The sequence below is a fragment of the Megalobrama amblycephala genome, linkage group LG3, assembly GCF_018812025.1.
Source record: "Megalobrama amblycephala isolate DHTTF-2021 linkage group LG3, ASM1881202v1, whole genome shotgun sequence".
Taxonomy (NCBI): Eukaryota; Metazoa; Chordata; class Actinopteri; order Cypriniformes; family Xenocyprididae; genus Megalobrama; species Megalobrama amblycephala.
The window spans coordinates 27,375,114-27,392,311 of record NC_063046.1 but is presented as its reverse complement, the minus strand read 5'-3'; the positions used below and the strand labels follow the sequence as shown (position 1 = coordinate 27,392,311).

At 37.1% G+C, this 17,198-nt stretch overlaps 1 protein-coding gene across 1 annotated transcript; it reads right to left on the bottom strand.

The window, feature by feature from the left end:
• Positions 1-456: 456 nt before the first annotated feature.
• On the bottom strand, positions 457-3,655 carry en2a (engrailed homeobox 2a). Its single transcript, XM_048184782.1, has 2 exons — positions 2,461-3,655; positions 457-783 (listed from the first exon to the last, which is right to left on the bottom strand). Exons 1-2 carry the CDS (start codon positions 2,939-2,941, stop codon positions 467-469), a joined length of 798 nt encoding a protein of 265 aa, XP_048040739.1. The 5' UTR covers positions 2,942-3,655; the 3' UTR covers positions 457-466.
• Positions 3,656-17,198: the final 13,543 nt, after the last annotated feature.

Below are 17,198 nucleotides of genomic sequence, written 5' to 3'. Positions count from 1 at the left end.
TGATATCACAGTTGCCTGGATGCAGCAGAAAAGACTCTTTGGACTTAAGCAAGGTTTTCGCATTTTTTCCACATAACTAATAAATGTAGCTATGTAAACGCGCGTTGCGCCAGTAGTGGAAAACGCTTGGTTCTGTGACAAGCATGACAAAGAAGAGCGATAGAAACACTTGTTTCTCAAGAGAGCCACTCTGCCCAAGTGCAAAAACGGCTCCTATATAGCCTATTTTTGAAATAATTTGACCATTATTTCATAAGAGACTTGTATTCAATAAATGTATTTTGACATAATTCGATAGGCCTATAGCCTCTATTTAACGTCAGTAATGCTGGTATATTTATTAACTGGCCCTTTTATTCTTTTGAATTATTGCATTGTAAATATAACCTTGCGCACCCCCCTCACCCACCCCCTCCCCATTCCACCCCACCCATCACCTCCACCACCCCACCCCGTTTTCTCTGTCTTAGTCACTGTCTGATTTGTCTTCCTTTGACGTGGTGCTGTGGTTGTACAGTCCCTGCGCCATCAGGTGTAGTGCCAGACCGTTCTTGGTGCCGCTGGCTTTTTTGATTTTGGCTCGCTTATTCTGAAACCAGATTTTGATCTGAGATTCATTGAGGCCCAGTTCCTGCGCCAGACTTTGTCGTCGCTGCTCGGTCAGGTAGCGGTTGGTCTGGAACTCGGCCTTGAGTCTCTGGAGCTGCTCCGCCGTGAAGGCCGTGCGTGGTCGTTTGTCCTCCTTACTTGCGTTTTTCTTCTTTGGTTTACGAGATCTGGGACCTGCGTGTGTGGATGAAATAACATACCGGCTTTTTAGAGCGAAGCACAAATTGCATAACAGTCCCAATAACCTATAATCTGTTTTTATGTTCATGCAAGGTCTGGAGAGAGGGGGCTGTAAACATGTTCAACGAAGTGTTGTAATTTATGAATCTGTTTTACGTAGGCTTTATTTATTTATTTTGCGTCACATTAGGGTGTGAGCAGTATGGATCTCTCTCTCTCTCTCTCTCTCTCTCTCTCTCTCTCTCTAAGTGGAGGCTCAGTGGAGGCTACATTAATAGGTAATGCGGGAAACCTCAGAGATGAAGCAGAATTTTGATGAGGGATTCGCGCCTTGCTCCATATTGGACATTTCTTGGTTAAAAAAAGCCTTTTTAGACATCGAAATGGGATGAGAATGGTCATATGGCGATCATACGTGAAATTAACCCATTCGACATCATAACTAGTTATGTATAGTGTTATAGAGCACTCTAAGAAAATAAACACAACTTTAGCTTAATGACGGTGAAAACGCTCCGACTACAGTTGGATAATAATTTAACGTATATTTGAATGTAAAAAATCAGCGCCAGGAGAAGCTGACGTAAAAGTACATTTTCAACGCGAAAATAAAATGAAAGACTGGCGCGATAGATTGATTTCCTTCAACAAAAATAAAAGGTTATACAAATGATAGACCTGTATGAAACACGCTCTCTCGTAAATAAGTCTGTAAATCAGAACTCCACAGCACTCTTGTTTAAACTGTAACTGAGAGATCATAGATTTTTTTATTTTATTTTTTTTAAATCGACGGACTAGGCTAAATGACCACTCTTGTTCGAGTTTGCTCTACATTAAATTAGCATTCAGTATGCACATAATGTTTTCTTCTCTTTTGAAATATTAGCAATTCCGTTTTAGATAAATATTCAAGTTACAAAATACTTCATTGCTCACAAACACTCATAAGCAGCGGCTTACGCAGAATATAGTAAATACGAGGCCTGCTCCATTGTCAAAAATATGCTAATGAAATATCAACAAAGACGGAAGGCTTACAGGGCAAAATCTTTGACAAAACAACAAACCTCATGTACAGCCATTCAGCGTTAAAAATGCGTTTCTGTAATTTTTTTTTAACTTATTTAACCTACTTATATTTTATTAAAATTGATCAATCTTGACATTCTATTCTTTCCCTTCCTTAAAACGATAGCCTAACAAAACTAGGTAGCCTACATCATTATCAATCCACAAGCAAACGGTATGGAATTAAAATAAAAGACAATTCAAATATATTAAGAATATATATGACTGTATTTACGAAAATATAGTTAAAATTACTTTTATACTTTTTCTGAACGTTTATAAGCCTGTTTGGTGTTTTTGGACCTTTGTCGTTTTACTAAGGCTAGATTATATAAATCCCATAGTAATGTTTCAGTATAAATGTTCAGAAATATGAAAGATGTGATATTTTAATCATTCCGATATCTTTAGTGAATTGTTCATATTTGCACAAATTTGGCGGTTTGTATTTCAGCTCAATGGTTTTGTTTTAGAATTGTAATGCTCTAAAATTGGAATACGCGTGATTAAAATCGAATGCAGTATAGATTAGAACTTGTACTTTGGATACATTTAACAGATTTCCCGGCACATAGTGTAAGAAAATAAAAGAAAACGTACCTGATGACGGCCTGTCCGAGTAGCGTGTGCAGTAAACCCAAGCGGGCCACAGCATAGGCTGACCAGAGTGTCCGTTTGAATTGCTCTGTGAACTATCCGATTCTGAACCCAGGCACTGATCCACATTCTCCCCGCGGGGCTTCAAGGGCTCTTCGCTCTCTATCTCAGCCTTCTTTCCTCCGCTGCTCGTATGCGTTGTGGAAGTTCCCTCTGTTGGTACAGTACTTCCCACCTGTCCCGTGCTAGGACCCGTAGGGTTGTGATTCTCTCGAGCGCCGTGATTGCCCTCATCGCGCGTGATGTTCGCCTCTTTCTTACGGCCAAAGTCCGGCCGCAGGATGTTGTCGATGAAGAAGTTTGTGATTCGGTGCGGGAGCTGCAGGTTCCCTGGAGCTTGCAGAAGGGGTCGTATGGCACTGTTGGACTCGTCCGCTGCTCCTCGCTGTTCCGCGTCTCTTGCGCTCTGCTCATTCTCATCCATGCTGATACACACTTTCCACTTTCCGTCCTTAACCCTTTATCGCTCTCCCGCACTCGGGCAGTCGCACCCCACTCTGTGGGCGACTCCGTCCACTTTGTTCACTTCAGGAAAATTTTAAACTGAGCAAGAAAATCTGTCAGTGAGTTTTAGCGACAGTAAAAAGCCTTTGCGCACCGTGGTCACAAAGGAAAAACATAGTTACGCCTTCCAGTCACGGAATGTTGTCTGTTTAAGGTTGATGAACCGTAACTTTCCAGTTTGGTGCTATTTGTTTTCTGCGCAATGCAACTATCGAGGCTTCAGTGGCTACTCTGAGAAGTGGGGCTCCTAGCTGCTCCTGAAATACTTTCACTCCGGATTTTTGTTCTTATTTTTAATACGAGCCCCCAGTGACGTTACACTCCGGTATCCTAGACACGTGCCTTCGACCAATAGAATAGTCTAGAGATAGTCACATGGCCCTGATTCGAGAGTAACAGACAACACTCATCCTTGCACTTTTAAAGACACAGTGCTTCACCAAAATACAAATTCAGACAGTGCCAAAAACGCAGCCTGCATACTGAACACGGTCTTCACATTTTTTTCTCTCTCTTAATGGTTTACTTGTAGTGTAATTATTTCTGCTATGCATGTTTTTTATGCATGTATCATTATTCAGATTTGGTCGTCAACTCACTATCCGAACGCACTCACGAAGCCGCAATTTTAAAATCCGATTTTTTTTGTACTATTGATACTGTTGAGTATTGCTAAGTTTTTTTAGCATTAGAAATATTTTATTGCATTATTTATATTGTATTATGTATTATCTACATATTAATATAATGGGTATTATTAGTAAAATATTAAAATGGAATGCGTCAAACCAATACTAATCGTTATCGTTAGTAATCGTTTCCGCAATGATGTGCTTGAGGTTTCCAAATCATAATAACATTCCAGGTTTTTTATGTATTATGCATACACATTTTACTTATATGAAGAGCAGTAGGCTATGAGAAATTCAAGTTTCAATATTCAGAAACATTTTAGCATATAGCCTATAACTCACATGCTGTAGTGCGATAAAGATTTCAGCATTCTTATTACAGAATCATGAGTAGGCCTACACACTATACGCAAAATACATTTCACACTAAACAGAAAAAAGTAAACGAAAACTAATACACATAGAGAGTTTTTCATCTGTGGACCCGACTTGAGTCCATATTTTTATTGCAATGATTTGATGCTCATTTCTTTGGACGGATGCCTTTGGCTCTTTAGTAAAGAATATCAATCTGCGTAGTCGCGCCAAAAATGAAAGCGTACAACAACTTCCACTCTTTCATAAGCCTTAACCAGGCCCTTACGCACTGTGGCAATCGCTGAAACCTTGATACGGTTCCAGTCTCGCGCTCTCCAGGTACCACGGAGCAGCAAATCCATGCATCACGCTCATCTTCGTTATTCGGATTAATTTTATCTCTCTTTATTCTTAGTCACGCAGCCTTGAGTCGTTATGTCTATGATGAATGGCTCCTATATGGAGCCTAAGAATTGGGCTACATTGACTGTGACCTTGTGTTGCCTTTCTATAGCACGTCGAAATCAACAATAACAACGACCTTAATACCTTTTGGTTAACATAGATAAATCTTTAAATCTTTAGTATACCATTTGTAAAGACATCACAATGTTGGAACTGCCAGTAAAGATGGTTAGTCTGGCTTCTCCCAGTGAATGTGCAGTATGACTTTTCTAACTGAAGAGGTTTCTCAAGAGGCCTTCTGTGATTGCATTTCTCATTATGAAGTGTCTCTGGCGAGCCAAGACCGTGCAATCTCCTTTCAAATTATTTGCTACTAACAAGGCATGTCTTACTTCCTTTTATACAAAACATTGTGCCATATATATATATATATATATATATATATATATATATATATATATATATATATATATATATATATATATATATATATATAATATTAAACTGTGTGGTTGGTTACATTCATATTGATGAACTATTGTTGCTTGATGAAGATCCCCCGACAACAACCATTTGAATAGTCTGTAGCGGTACAATAGCCACTGGCCTGTTGTACTACAGCTGCTCTTCTCAAGAGTGGAATGGACACGGCTCTAATCTAAGGGTCTTCAAGGATGCTTTTGCTTTAATGACAGCAGACATTCTTTTACAACGATTTTTAATCACCCGCAAGATATTCGCCTTAGACTCCATGCGCGGAATGGGTAGAAGACAATAGAACGATTGACAGATCGCAAGCGCCGTGCCCTGCCCTCTATCCCTGTCTCTCTTTTGCCACAGCCAAGGCTGAAACGCTCGCCCTGGCTTAGGCGAGAATTGCAGTTTACGCAATTATTTCTTTTTTGCGCATAGAATAAATTAATTATCAGACATGCGTATCACAACAGTTGCATCATACCTTTATAAGGATTGTGAGCCAGCACTAATTAAAATATAACAACAGTGCAACGGATCATTGAAGTGCTATTGGGGATTCTATAAATGAACCATCTCTGTGTCCTCCTTTACCCTCTGCTTCTGCTGGTTCATCATCTACTGTAGGCTGTATCTTGTGATTTCACTTATCCAATATGAGGCGTCTCCTCCCATAGCAACAAAACGCAGGTTAAGCGATGTAAGGACATAGCTCTACTACTTTTACTGTTGTACAGCAAAAAAAAAAAAAAAAATAATAATAAACTTAAAAGTGTAATCCAAAGTGCATCTATTTATGCAAAGGTAAATCCTGAATATTCAACATTTTATATAAGCAACTACATAATTATTACGATGCCGTTTCAAGCAGGCTCATGTAGGTTTCAGATATTTCATATCACGTTATCTATATCGGATATTTTGAGGCCCAGTTCTTTATATGGCAGCCATAACTGCACTGGCTCCACTAGTCAAACCCTGTGCATAGGATTAAGGCCATACGTTGATGTTTTTATTTGCCTTCATATGTCATCAGCCTTTCCGTCTTTTGTGTTGTTCACGTGCCCGTCCTGTCTATATGTTTTCTCCAGAATGCATAGTCCAAAAATCAAAGATTTTGATGAGCTTTTGCATTTCACCGCGCCGTGATGTCCAGACAAAACAGTGAGGTCTGGTTGGCAATTCTATACCTCTTCTTGAGCACTTAAAGGAAATTGAATATTTTCTACTCAAGGCAGTATATTTCTGAAGAATTCCATTGGATTTGCACCTAAGAAACGTTCAAACAGGGTCAGCAAAGCTTTTTAAATGATCTTAAGGAAAATGCAAAGCGCATAGGGAATAGCTGGTGTCAATTAGGTTGAATCATGTTCAGTATAGTTTGAAAGAGAATATCGCTGACATTTTATTGACTGTTGTTTATTAAAAGCTTTTTTTTTTTTTTTTGGAAATCGATTATATTTTGTGTGTTTACATTGTTAAAAGTAAGCTTTGGTGACATTATAGAGAGAGGCTTATACAAAGAGTTTAAATCGTGTTATCATCTATTTTGATTTTATTTATTTATAGATTCCATAGACTTACGACAAGGTTTCCTTATTTAGCTTAACATAGACAACCTCCATAGCAAAATTAAAGTTTTACACATTGGTAAACACAATAATTTTTCTAAATATTAATAAAAAATATTTATTTGGTTATGCAAAATGAATAGGCTGTTTAGTATTTAGTAATATTATGTTTGTACGCAACACAATGCAAACATTGATCACACTTTTCCAACCAACAACCGAGTAGTGGTCGAGGTCACAACAAGAGTCTTGTTGTGGATCTATTTCGAGGGCGCAGGTAATCTGAAATATGTTTATGATATGATATGCATAAATATAAACGCGGACACAGATTCAGATGAAAGACAGATCTCAGATAAACCACTTAAAATGCTGGTGGTTTCCGGTTTTTTGTTGAAAGTGTGTTCAACCGAACAGTCTCGGTATGCTTTTTTTATCTAAAAAAGTAGTACCAACTGGTGTCCCTTAGGAAAATGTCGAAAGTGATATGCCGTTTGCTCTTGAAAAGACCGATGGTCTCAGTGTCCTTATATTAATATATAAAGTCCATATAGGCCTATCAGTAGCCATATATGATGGATGGAGTCAGCGTATTGGGCCGAGTTTTATTTGAATAGATGTTTTATAGGCTACCAGTTCAGTTTAGAAATACCTAGTGTTTGACCCTCGATGTGTTGTCCTTGGGCTCTCTTGAGCTTTAACGCACAGTGTATGGCACTGGTTCAGTCACTACAATAGGTGCTGACGCGCTGACTCGATTTGTGAATGGACTTGCTGGTGTGTGTGTGTGTGTGTGTGTGTGTGTGTGTGTGTGTGTGTGTGTGTGTGTGTGTGTGTGTGTGTGTGTGTGTGTGTGTGTGTGCGTGCGTGCGTGCGTGTGTGTGCTTCTGCGAGCCTTGGTGATCATAGAGCTTGCAGCCTGATATAAAGGATAACACACCCCCCTTAACTCTCTCACTCTCTCACTGTCTCACTGTCACTGTCTCACGCTCTCAAAAGACACACAAACACTCATACTAACACGGTCAGTCAAAGCACGCCTGCGATATGAGTCCTGACACCATGCAGGGCAGCATCCAGCCATCCACCACTCTAGGATCTGCAATGACACGATGACAGTTATTTTCGATGTTACACACAAATTTCTTTTCCTCCCAAAGATTTGTGAAAAAAAAAATGCAACTTAAGTGATTGAGCCAAAAAAGTATTTAGTCTAGTAACAGGCTAAATTGGCTAATAGGCTAAGTCCATAATTTGATCCAATACCAAAAAGTGAAACCAATACCTCTGTGGGTATTGGTCTAAATGCATGACTGATGCTTCTTGTTTTAAATCCAGATTCCTCCATCAAAGCCAGGGAGCTGTCGGGGTCCGGATCCTAGCAAAGTGGACACTTTGAAAACGCCGGGAGGATAGAGTTGATAGGTTTTAATGCTTTTAATTCTAAAGCGTCTGATCGTCCTGGCGTAAATAAGTCTCCTTTCAGTCGACACAGTCTTGCTGTCCCTGACCCACCGTGCATGTGGCGTCCTCCACAAACCTAATTAAGGCTCTTTAGATGGGATCAAGTTAATTGAATGCTGCTCCCATCTTGAGACCCTTTTTTGGAGAAAATGGCTTCATTGACAGTCAAAGCTTTAGCCTTGTATCTCTCTCCAGTCATTCCACCTCGAAGATTTCAGTGAATCGGAGAGACAAAACGGTTTTACGTGCTTGAGTAGACCCTTTTTCAACTAATGTAAAATATTTAATGTTGCTTAAAATATTTTCAGACACATCTAATGTCGGTTGGCTTCTCAAACCCAAGAAAGTGCCACAGGTGCATTTTCACTTTCACAAATAGCAAGCGTTTTTTTCTCCGTGAAAACTCGCATTTAGAGTGCCTCTCAGATATGTCAGCCCACATTATATTTCATAAACATTACGAATCAAACGCTTTTTTTTCCAAATTAGTTTGTACTCAGATGTCAGTAACTTTTTTTGAAAAGTAAAAAAAAAAAAAAAAAAAGTCTACACCGTTAGGAAAGGTTTGTTGATATTTTTTATAAATATTATTTCTGCACGTTTGATCTGGAATCATAAGTTGTATTTAGATGAATGGATTCTCTTGTTTTTGTATTTTAGGTCATTATATTATGCATTATGTGTGTGTTTTATTCTGTTAAACACTGATATCCACGAATGAATTCTATAGCCTATCCATGCATAAACTATCGCTGTCTTTATTTCATCTTGTTAATTTCGTGCCATTTAAATGTTGTACATTTGTTGTCCTTAATGGAAGTGTTACTCAAATGTTTTTTAATCACCATTTTACTTAGACGAAGTTAGCATGTTTGTAAATAGCCTACTGAATTTTCTAGGTTATTCTACTAAAGTAATCTGAGTTTCATTTAAGTAATTTAGTTAGATGTAGTACAAAATTAAATACTTTTTTAACCGTAATTGTACTTAAAATGTAATTTAAATTTATTTGTATATCTCATGATAATAAACATTACTCAACATTACAAAACATGCTTAGGATACTTGCTTAATTCTTAAATATACCAGCAATGTGGGACCAGAATTCGTTAAAGCATGTGCCAATAGTTCTAATTTCAGTTCTAATTTTTTTTGAAAAGAACAAAATTTTTTAATACAAATATTATCAGTAGCCTGTATGCTGTTTTAAGAATATTGTCTCCCATTCATATATTTGTTAATAATTGAGTATTTGTAAAATACATGTAACACAGGTAACAATAATTATTAAAAGTTTTATCACACTAATAATGTCTCTTAAAATACATGCAATCAAGTTATAACATTTTAAATGTCACTCAAATTGTGTAATAGGTTTGGTTGCTTAGGAGTGGATTCGCCCGGTTTACTGACAAATGATAGGCTATAAAGCAAAGCAAATATGCAAAAGAAATTAAAACAAGTATTTTTATAGAATATTGCCTTTTTTTTCCCATATGCGCAGTGGATGTTTGTCCCTCTCTGAATATAAATAAATGTAAAGGTGTATATGGACCCTTCACCTGCTGGGACATCTTTCTTGTGCCAATTAGCTTACTAATAAACACCCCATGGTGGCAACTTCAGGGTTAAGGGAGCGGGTATACGAACATAACACACAAAAATATATATTTAAAAAAAACAATAAGGAAATTGCATTTGACAGCGCTTAGTCCGCGTACTATATGTTACCTTTTGCCGATGTCTGAACACCCTGGGTGGGTCACAGGGCGCTATCATGGTTTCTTCGCGGGAGTTAGATGCTTCGAATTCCATTGGCACCTGTTTCGCTCGCTTGTGATTGTTTACGACCCTCGAGACAAGTGTGTCGCGTGACGTGTGCAATAATCACTTGTCTCTAAACACTTTGCGCACTTCCACTTCACTGTGCACTTGTTGCTTAATTCACTTTAGCGAGTCACTCATGCTAATAAATAATGAGCTCGGTGCACCTAGCTCAGTCTGTCATCAGTCACCGAGTTCATACAACATAAAAGGTCACAAGTTGGTGAATTAATATAACGAAAACAAGTAGGCCTATCAAAGAAAAAAAGGTGCTGGATAAAGAAACGTGACATGATAGAGTCTAAATAAATGCCATTTGTATGTAATTCTCGTTGTGGACTTGCTTTTACTTACGCATATGAGGACACAACATGGGCTTGGATATTCTTCGTGTGTGGCATCACTAATCATATCTTCAGATTCAGCATGTATATATAGAGAAGAGGCTGATTCCATGTGTCGCGTGCCCCACCTTTAACCTAACCTCTGAGATATTTATTTTGACCACAGCTGAGAAGAGAGGGCTTCCTTAAACGAGGCCTTTTACCAGTTGCCAATCACGGTAAGGCATGGACCTGATGGGATATGCTGTCAAAGGTCTCAGAACGTTCCTTTCGATTACGTTTAAAGGTTTGAATACAAAATGTATTTCTACCTCATATATTTTCAGTGTGGCTTTGGTATTTTTTTTGTACCCCAGAGTCCCTTCCAGTGCCCCTCTGAGAAAGTTGGAGTCCTCTTTTGTGCGTCTGTACTCGACCGGAACCTGCTCCGTCCACAGCTGCTCTCCTGCTTTGTGATGAGGAATGCGTCATTTCACCATCTTTCACACAATAATCTATTTATCTCCACTTCCCTGTTTTTGCACTTCTCTGTATTCTTCATTCAGTTTTAAAATATTCCGGTACATAAGCTGCCTGTCCCTCTTTGTGCTTTGAAATCTCAAATTTGACAGCGCTTGTCAAAGAAAAATTCAAAGAAGAAATCTGAGCACAATGTTTTGAAGAAAAATCAAATCGTTTTAGTCATCATATTTAAATTCGACTTGTAATAAATTTAAATAGAATTTTCTGATGCTTAAAGTTTACTCAGCTGAAATAACATGAAAGATGACGAATGAACGTGACGTTCAATAACGTAGCCTACAGGTAAAGAAGTTAACAGTATAGGCTATATTTACATTACATTACATTGCTTTTTAAAATGTATTTGAATAAAAATAATATATTAATATTTAAATTATATATATATGCATACAGTCAAACCAAAATGTATTCAGACACCTTGAACATTTCATTCATTAATACAGTTTATTCACTATAGTTTAAAAAATGCTAATAAAATATGACAAGATCTCAGAGATAAAATGTGTCAGAAAAAATAACCTTAATTATGTCAGATAACACTTAAACAAAACATGGTTAGGTCAAAGTGTCTGAGTAATTTATTTGTTCCAAATTTTTATCAATTTTACTGGTAGTCCACTGTATAGAGAATTTTTGGGTATAATATGTCACAGTTTACTTTATTTTGCTATCCTCACTTACATAAATGAACTATAGTGTCCTGCACCCACTAGTAAAAATATATAAAAATGTCTGAATAAGTTTTGGTTTGACTGTGTGTATAAAATATATTAATTCTTTTCATTATTGTGGCCTTTGGTTGCATAATTTTTTATTTATCACAACAGTGGTGTGAACAGTTAACAGATGACTAAATTCAGAGATGCATATTGAAAGGGGTCCCTGCAAATTAATCTGGTCAAATGACTAAATAAAAAAACTCTGGCATCTGATCACATCATTTATCTATAGAGTAACAGGGCAGAATTCCATGACCTCAGGCTAAATCTTTTTGTCTTTTACATGATTTTTTTCATTAAACATTAACTAAGATTTAAAATGAAAGCGGTGTTTTGAAGAAAACCAAAGAAATTGTATTGTTTCAGTCCTAATGTGTATAGGGACATGGCAATAAATGAATTATTTTATATTCCTCCTCTACATGTAGAATAGCAGCACAGGGAACTGATTTCTGAAAAGGTGAAATACTATCGGAAATGTACAGTCTAGAGTCTTATCAGATTTTTAAAATAACAGTAGATACAGGTGAAGCAATTATAACCAATTACATTTTTTTTTTTTTTTGCATCTTTATTATTATCAGTTAGACATATAGTAAAAAAGCCTGAAAAACAGAGGTTTTTTTTTCCGTCACAGGCCTACTATTAGAGTGTGTTTTCATGTGCTTGATTAGGTTGTAATAGTGGCAGGCCTAACAGCAGTCAACAGACAGTTAATCCCAGACCGTAATGCCATGTGTATTTCATTTGCACTGTAAAGGATTTGTGCGGATCAGTCGCTTCACGTGTCACTACCTGATATTTACTTTTCTGACTGCAGCTGTCACAGAACTGTGAAATTCATTCCACTGCACACAAGAGGGAAGTATGCATGATTTTCATTTTTACAATGCTTGAAGAATATCAGTTTTAATCTTCGTTTTTTGACATTGTTAATATAAAGTGCCCTGGTAATAAATGACTGACCTAATCGTCATCCTGCATCCCTCTTCATACACCTGAAGAACACTTGTTGTATGTTTCTTCCAAAGATTTAAAAATAATAATAATAATTCTGACCCCTTGGGTGTTAGATATGTGAATCCTAAATTAGATAAATTGTAATAAAATGTTAGGGAAGGTGGTTATGTTGTTGTAATGACAGTTACACCCATGTTGTTGATTGTTACGCTCAAAAATCCTGTGACCTTGACCCTCCTTACTGAAAAGCACTTTGCCGCCACCTTTACAAGAGAACTTGTCTTGTGATCGACCATGGAATCCATAAACCAATTAGAACAGGCAGGGCTGAATCAGACTGACTGAGGCGAATGGAAGTCCTGGTCAGTTGTGAGGGGTGAGACATGTTTAAATGCCAGACTGGCATTTGAATGGCATCGCGGGCAATTTGGACTGAAATGGTGCTCTGTTTTTTTTTTTTTTTTTTTCTTCTTCTTCTAATTTTTTTTGCACCCTCCTGTAACACCGACGCTGGTCTGTATCCCATTAGGTCTAATTCTTCAATTCATTATCTTGCTACCCTCAAAGATTGAGTGAGACGGCGATGAGACACTGAGTGAAAGATACTGAGTGAGAGAATGGAGAGCGATTGTCATTGTGGCTTAACATGCACACGTCAATCCTTAGATTCAGTGACAGTGTTGAATGAGGCACAAATTATTTCACAGTCTGGTGGTCCAATTTAAGATAATTTTGTTAGTTGAAAAATGTGGCGATTCATTTGGTCTCTTTTTGTCTAATTGTGCATGTTTCTATATGGCTGCATTATATCTTCTCAGGTGCAAGACCTTTAAGGTGGCTTGTGTATTCTGTGTAATCTATATTTTCTTAGTGTCTCAGTCTTCTTTTCATTAATTTATTCTATCTTTTCTCTCCCTCTCTTTATCTTTTTTTATCCCTCCACTCCCCTTCATCTCTCCTCCACTTCCCTATCCTCTTGTACTCCTGAGCTAGTTCAGTCAGAAGCCAAAGAAATGTCAGGGGTGAGTTCAATAAGTCTGGGTAATTGCGATTCTGTCTTCTCGTCCGTTCGACTGAATCATCTTCCATTAGAGGAGCAGTGGGGGGGCCCTTACCCAGGGCCAAAGAGCAATCTAAATCCTCAACGCCTGTTAAAGCCTCTGCAAGTCATCTCCATACAAACACGTGGAAAATCCACCAAAATGCACAAACATTTGTTTTGTTATTTTGTTGTTCTTTATCTTTTGCTTGTACTTTGCCCTACAGGACTGCTGATATAAAAAAAAAAAAAACTTTTATAAGTTCTTTCATTGAAAATGAAGATTTCCATTTTTTAGGGACAGTCTTCCAGAGCAAACTGAGGTTAAGTGTCATGCTCAAGGGCACAATAATGACAGTAGGGTACAATGGGGCTAAAGCGCACCGGGGTACATGGCGCATTTGACTTTATTCTTTTTTTAACCACTAGATGGCGCAAAATTCAGCTCAGTATTTTAGGTTAACCCAAAAATTACGCACCCTCATATCGTTCCAAACCCGTAAGACTTTTGTTCATCTTTGGAACGCAAATGAAGATCTTTCTGATGAAATCTGAGAGCTTTCTGTCTCTTCACTGACAGCCTACACAATTGCAACTTTGAAACTTCAAAAAGTTCATAATTTGCAAAACTAATCCATGAATCGAGCAGTTTAGTCCAAATTTTCTGAAGAGACTCACGCTTTTTATAATAATCAGGTTAAATGTAGGCTTTTACTCGCATATAAACATTGATCAGTGAACATAAAATCTCAACTGAACCTGAATGATGCGTGAAAACAAACATCTTGCGGAAGCTCAAAATTGCTAATAACAGAAGAATATGTAAAAGTATGGTATTTGGGGTAAAAAGCACCCCTGCTGTTGGGACAACAGGCACAGTAATTAAAGGGTTAGTTCACCCAAAAATGAAAATAATGTCATTAATTATCATGTCGTTCTACATCTGTAAGACCTTCATTCATCTTCGGAACACTAATTAAGATATTTTTGATGAAATCCGATGCAGTGAGGCCTCTATAGCCAGCAATGCCATTGTAAATCAAAGGTACTAAAAACACATTTAAAACAGTTCATGTGAGTTCAGTGGTTCTACCTTAATATTATAAAGTGACGAGAATACTTTTGTGTGCCAAAAAAACAAAATAACGACTTTTCAACAATATCTTGTGATGGCCATTTTCAAAGCACTGCTTCAGAGCTTTACGAATTGAATCAGCGGTTCGGAGCGCCAAAGTCACGTGAATTCAGCAGTTTAGCCGTTTGATAGGAGACCCAAATCAGAGGTTCGGAGCGCTTTAACATGATCAATAGCTGACTGACTTTTCCATTTGTTGACCTGGTAAGATTCAGATGGTAATTAACATTGTGTCCACCTTAGAGAATAACACCATATTTATAATGAAACTGTCATATTTAAAAATATGATAATAATCATTATATAATAAAATATATTTATTGTAATTACTGTAAAGCTATATTACGTTAAAATGGGATCTCATCTGATGCTTTCAGAATCTTTACTTTTTTAAATATTGTTTCTGTATTTTTAAAATGAACATATTTTAATAACTGTATATTGAACCAAAAATAGTAAAATAGTTTGCTAAAGTTACATTAACTAAACATTAATAATAAAATTAGCTTATTATTTGTATAAAAAATGTGTGCCTTTTACCCCACACACAGGGTAAAATGCTCACCTTGCCACCTCATTCATTTATAAGATTTTTAAACAAACAAACCACTTTTATGGTTTATTTTCACACAAAATCTGTTGCTCCATCAATGTTCAATAATATATAATATTCTGCAATCATATACTGGGAGTAGTGGGAAAAAAAAAAAAAAAAAAATCTTCTTAAGGTGCCCTGTCAGAAACATCTTTTTAATGTATTGCCCTGACCAAGTCTCTGCCCATTCATAACCACAACACTTTCACCACCAGAAATACTGTATTGAGTGCAATTGTGGTGCTTTTTTTTTTCTTCATTTATTTATTGTTGCTAGTTTTCTGTTCAATAACCACCAGAAATGCTAGAAAGGTACTTTAAACATTAAAGCTTTCTGAAGAAGTATTCCCACATCTTCAGTGGTCCCGAATCAGTGTTTCATTTTGAAACATCTGTCTTTTGTATTAGATGTGAAGGGTCATCTCATATACACAATGACATGCCTGTCACTGTTGAAGTGTGACTAGGGGCAGACACTGTTCATGCAACCAGGAGGGGTCCCTCTGTAATGAAAAATGTACAATACTGCCATCTGCTGACGTTAATTGGAACCAATTTTCTGAAGAGCGTAAAAAAATAAATAAAAAAGGACTAGCCATTCGTCCAGGGTGTCCGAGATGCTGGAATAGGCTCCAGCGGATATCCCCGCAACCCTGCTGAGGATAAAGCGGTTTGGAGAATTGATGGATGGATGGATAATAAATATCAAGTATGTGCAAGACATAATGCAACATTTTTCACTTTTATTGGGCAACTTAGCTATATTGTACCGTTGTGTAATGCATTGTGATTCACATTCATTCTACTGATTGTATTAGATGTCTAACTGCATCTCAATTAGCCTGTTTTTATATGTTAGAGAGAATGAGGATTGTTTGAAAAGGTAGTAAAGATGGAATGTAATTTTTTCTCTTTAATGTGGCAATGTTTAAATTCATAACGTATAGACTTAGTTGTCTGTACTTATAACTAATATTGTATGTTATGCTGGTAATTTGTTGAAATAAGTTTTTTTTTTTCCAAAAGGGTTATATATAAGAATTTTCATGTATTGATCGCTTTTATATTGGCAATGTGTGAATAACACTTTCCCCGACTTCCAAGGTTGTCTATAAAGCATGTAGACTGATTTACTGTACTGTAATATCAATGCCATGCAAAGAAAAGAGATTAGTTCAAACTATAGTCTCACATATCCAGGTCTATATAACATAGTCTCAAATATACTTTATAATCATTTATAACCAAGCAGTTTTAATTACCTTATCTCTCGGCATGATCCCGGCGAATTGCAGAGTTCATACAAACATATCAACTGCTGCTTTCTTACCACTGTCGTTTTTGTTGTGTTTATTTTGTTGAGAGGAAAACGCGTGGCACATACGATCTAAACAAACTTTGTTTTGAACTGATTTTGTTCAAAATGACATAACACCAGTTCGTTCTTCGATTTTGCTTTAATAGTATACCGCTTCTGTTGCTTTTACTTCTAAGCGAAGAACAAAAAGAACTTTGCCATGAGTATATCGGGGCATTGAATCACTTTCAGTGTCTTGTACGTTACATCTCTGTGCAGGAGTGTGAACCTGGTGTGAACACAAGCAATAAGATCCTGGTTGCAGTTCATTAAAGGGCCTCCGGTGTCGCTAACAACAAGAGTTTCTGAATTCTATATATAGCCCCTTTAAATTTGCAAAAGGATGTTTTATGTTTGGGAAGAAAGGGAATATGTGTATTCTGTACTGTGTCTAAGAATTATACATAGCCTAAATCCTTGTTATTGTTGTTTACCAGTTTGTTTTGCCATAAGATTACAAATAAATTATAAAAATAAATAACTTTGATTCCACTGATGAGGATCTCTCCCAAGAGCAAGCAGCACCCCTGCTGAGTCAAAGGTTGCATTTACACTTGTCATTAACATGCAATCACCGTTATCGGATCATTAGCCAATCAGGACACAGCTCATTTACATTTGTTAACATTAAGGCTACATTCAGACTGTCAGTTCAAATCCTTTTTTTTTTTTTGTGCATATCAGATTGAAATCCGATCAGAGCAAAACTGAACTGAACAACTAGTTGTCTGTCGCGTCATACAGGCCACGTTCACACAGCAGCAAAATACGGTTGTCAG

Bases quoted from the DNA above. Each gene is read 5' to 3' on its own strand.
- en2a (XM_048184782.1), bottom strand. From the start codon at position 2,941: ATGGATGAGAATGAGCAGAGCGCAAGAGACGCGGAACAGCGAGGAGCA. The intron at 784-2,460 runs GTACGTTTTCTT...CCACACACGCAG, and splicing joins CTCGGACAGGCCGTCATCAG to GTCCCAGATCTCGTAAACCA.